This window comes from Notothenia coriiceps, unplaced genomic scaffold (assembly GCF_000735185.1).
Source record: "Notothenia coriiceps isolate Sejong01 unplaced genomic scaffold, NC01 NC01_scaffold00002630, whole genome shotgun sequence".
In the NCBI taxonomy this organism is placed as follows: domain Eukaryota; kingdom Metazoa; phylum Chordata; class Actinopteri; order Perciformes; family Nototheniidae; genus Notothenia; species Notothenia coriiceps.
In genome coordinates this window covers 1-4,270 of record NW_011335331.1, presented here as the reverse complement: position 1 = coordinate 4,270, position 4,270 = coordinate 1, and the positions used below count along the sequence as shown (strand labels likewise).

The window sequence follows — 4,270 nt, the reverse complement described above, 5'->3', positions numbered from 1 at the left end:
GCACCGAGAGGAACATTACACATATCCACAGTATTTACTGTATATCTGTATAGTTCAATGTTAATTGACAATACATATTGTTGTTTTTGAATTGTACTTTCTTTATTTGGCAGTCAGTTGTTGATTACATGCAGACGTTGATAAAGCTACAGGCTACTTCAATATATATCACACTAATTCATCAAGCAACTTAGACATTTTGATGTTCCGGACCTTTGCATGGGGACATTTTCTCGAACTGGACCTCGTTGAATTTTAGTTGAATACCCCTGGCCTATACTTATCAGTTTAAAATGCCCTGATATTGATCTTTGAGATTTAATGGCAAGTATAACAGTCATACAGATGGATCAAAACAACTATTATTACTGTGAGTTATAAAGCACGCTGAATGAAGATCACAGTAGTCATTTGGTTTATTACTCACTTGTAATTCCTCCTCTGAAGATGCCATTTCATGGGTGGAGAGACCTCAGTTGCATAAACCTCTCTAAAATGTGCTCCCATCACCCCAGTGACAGCACCATCCCCAGCCCCCAGGTCCAGCAGTCTGTCAGACCTCCATTCCGGGCCGACCCGGAGCAGCTGCTGGAACTGCTCCGGGGAAAAGACAAACATAGAGCCGCGATCCAGAAACCTGAGACAGAGAGCTGGTCAGAGGAGGAGACTCAGTTGGATGGAGCAGGACATGTCTGTGATACTCACCCATTGATGGAGGTGCGGGACACCAGCGGGCTGAGGAAGGTGGACACAAAGGAGTGGTAGAGCTGGGTGAACAGCCAGCCAGACTTATCCACGCTCCGCTTCAGGAAAGCCTTGGTGTCCGAGTCCAGATGGCTCTGTACAAACAGGGGCCGCACAGACTCTCCCAGCAGGTCCGGACCGCACCTGTACCACTGCAGCCCCGGAACAAGGAGAGGGAAGTATTCACATTTAAACCAGAGAGAGGTGGAGCAGCATTGGATCTACTTCATTATCACTTGTACACTTGTTCCCACATGGCTTAAAGAATAAAGATAAGACAGATAACAAACAGCGGGCTATATGTACAGGTACATCTCATACATTAGAATATTGTGGAAAAGTTGTTTAATTTCCGTAATTCTATTTTAAAAGTTAAACTCATATCTTATATAGATTCATTTCACACAAAGTAAATTATTTCAAGTGTTTATTTGCTTTAATCTTGATGATTACTGCTTACAGACCAATAGAAAAAATACAGATTTTTAATACAGAAATGTTGGCCTTCTGAAAAGTATGTTCCTGTTCCTGCTCTCACTACTTGGTTGGGCCTCCTTTGGCACAAATGACTGCGTCCATGTGGCGTGGCATGGAGGCGATCAGCCTGTGGCTCTGCTGAGGTGTGATGGAGTTTGATTTGTTGGGTCTGGTCTTTTGACAATACCCCATAGATTCTCGATAGAGTTCAGGTCAGGGGAGTTTTCTGGCAAATGAAGTACAGGCAGTAATTCCATGGTCCTTAAACCAGGTACTTTTGGCAGTGTGGGCAGGTGCCAAGTATTACTGGGAAATGAAATCAGCTTAATCCATAAAGCTTGTCAGAAGAAGGGAGCATGAAGTGCTCTAAAATGTCCTGGGGGACGGCTGCGTTGACTTGGGACTTAATAAATGAATGGCTTTTGCTTGAAAATCCTCTCAAGTCTGCAGGTTTTCATTAGCTATAAGCCTTCATCATCAAGATTAAAACAAATAAACACTTGAAATAATTCACTGTGTGAAATGAATCCATATAACAATTGAGTTTCACTTTTTAAATAGAATTACTGAAATGAATCAACTTTTTGATGTACCATAAATGAGCTGAGAAGACAGAGATACAATACTCTTTACAGAAAGGGGTTAAACATTGGTGAGTGTTTAGTGTGCAGTGTCTGTTTAAGGGTGTGTGTGTGTGTGTGTGTGTGTGTGTGTGTGTGTGTGTGTGTGGATAGGGTGGGGACAGGTGCAATAGATTAGATTTATACATTAATACAACAAAGTCATTTCATTTTATACTTAATAAGTACTTTTACTCCAAATACTTTCAAGTATATTTTCCTAATCGTACTTAAAAACTTACATTTTGTATCTTTCTCGATGCAGTACTTTTACTTCAAATTGAGTATTTGTATAGTGCGGTGATAGTACTTTTACTACCCACCAGTGGAAGAGGCCTTAAAATAAAACAAGCACCGTCATGTATTTTATACCTGCATTATTCCTCTGCACTATTTCTAAGAATTGCCTTGTGTTTAAGGTGCTATTTTAAGAGTGTGAGCTGGTAGCTGGAGAGGTACCAGTTCAACTCCTGGGCCACTGCCGAGGTGCCCTTGAGTAATGCACCGAACCCCGAAACAGCTTAGTGGCACCGGCTAACTGGCAGCCTCTCTGCTCTGCACCTCTCCTATCTGCATGTGGTTGTGTGTGTGCATGTATATCCTCTGTGTGTGGGCATGTATATCGTCCCTGTGTGTGTGTTATGTGTGTAAACAGAGTCTAGAAAGTAACTTCCCTGTGAGGGATTAATAAAGTATGTCTTCTTCTTAAATAAATACATGGACTTGGCTTTGAGTAAGCAAAAAAAAAAGGGTAGAATGATCGGTTATCTGCCCTCTGATCAGTGTAACATAACACGCTGTCTGGTGTCACGTGAGTCTAGTATCTAGTCAGTCTGTCCATGATTGTTGATAAGGCGGAATATTACTAACAGTAATTATTAACAGTTAACATTAGTAACAGTTCATACCTCTTGAGTCTCGGTCGCGGCAGCCTCGTCCTTGCTCACCATGTTCAGGAAGAGGGACCGGGCCAGCGGGCTGCGGACGTACTTCCCGGTCCACATCCTCCTGATGGAGAGCAGGAAGAAGACGTATCCGAGCAGCCAGGCTCCGAAGAGCAGCGTCTTCAGCTGCAGAGGACACATGAGGACACAGGGTGAGAGCTGGAGCAGCGGAGGGCTAGTGTTAGTGTGAGAGGATAAAGAAGGCCATGGCAGCCAATGGAGAAGCAACACGCCGGGAGAGCTTTCCTATTCAAGACAAGAACAACAAACCTGAGGGAGGGGGTGCTTTAACACAGCCAGCTGCTGTTTATCCAACAGCTTAGTCTTGTGAGGCCATTGTCTTATCGTCTTTCGCAGGTGTGCGCTCTGCTCATCAATACAAAATCCACTTCCGCATATTGTGCACTTCCTGTGTAACTGCTTAATGTGTCCCCTCACAGAGAAGGGTTGAGTTGCAGACCTCCGACTGTCAGTCGCGAAGCTGCAGGGGGCCACTGCATGCAGAGAAATCCCTCAGATCAAACGTTCAAACCTGAACGATGTAGGCTACAAGAATGTAGCCACGGTACTCTCACACAGCGAGAAGATGAAAAGGAGCCGATCTTCTTCTTCTTCTTCTTCTTCTTTTCTTTAATGGCGAATCGCTTCCACTTGGAGCATATATCGCCGCCTACTGTTGAGTTATTAAATGTTTATATTAAATCCTTATCCTCAGACCAGTGCTTTTGAGGAATTTGAAGATCAGCTTGTTTGCTTCATTTCTTGATTTACTTTCGTATATTGACTTGAAATCCATGTCCTTGACGTTGAGTTGTTCCAGTGCAGTTTTCAGAATGAATCTTTGTCTGATATAATCCGGGCAGCTACAAAAATACATGATGTATTGTCTCTGGTTGTTGGCAACCATCACAATTGCCATTTGGATGTTTTCCAATCAGATTCATCTAACACTTCCTGCCTCCTGATCTTACCTTATTCTGTCAAATTTTTCGAAGAAGGAACTTTGACAAAAAGTTTAGCTAGAATTTCTGCTTTCTCCATAGCACCAGTGGCAATTTCCCCTCCATTCTCTAAAACTGGCAGGTTACTCTGCTGTCTTATTCCCCTCATCTTCTTAACCATTCCCCATACTTTATCTAATGGTGTAGTTCTCCCAATACTTGAACAGAATCCTCTCCAACACTCCCTTTTTGCTCTTTTCACAATGTTCCTTACCTGAGCCTGTGCCTTTTTATATTCTAATAAATTATGTAATGAATGTGTCTTTCTTAGCTTTCCAAACGGCCTGATTTTGTTTCGGATTGCATCATTACATTCTTTGTTCCACCACGGTACCATCTTAACACATTTACTAAGTTTACCAGTTTTATTCCCAATAGTTTGATTAGCGCTTTTAATTATATTTGTAGTAAATTGCTCATTTATTTCATCAATACTTCCTGCCATATCAATCTGATCAAATTCATTATCGCAGAATTTAAAAAA

At 42.2% G+C, this 4,270-nt stretch overlaps 1 protein-coding gene across 1 annotated transcript; it reads right to left on the bottom strand.

The window, feature by feature from the left end:
• Positions 1-210: 210 nt before the first annotated feature.
• On the bottom strand, positions 211-3,279 carry LOC104968331 (methyltransferase-like protein 9; the record flags this gene model as incomplete). The annotated part of the gene is given in 4 exon segments (XM_010797906.1): positions 211-637; positions 706-896; positions 2,750-2,911; positions 3,056-3,279. Coding segments are annotated over 4 exon segments (839 nt in total), but the record flags the coding sequence as incomplete, so codon positions are not given.
• Positions 3,280-4,270: the final 991 nt, after the last annotated feature.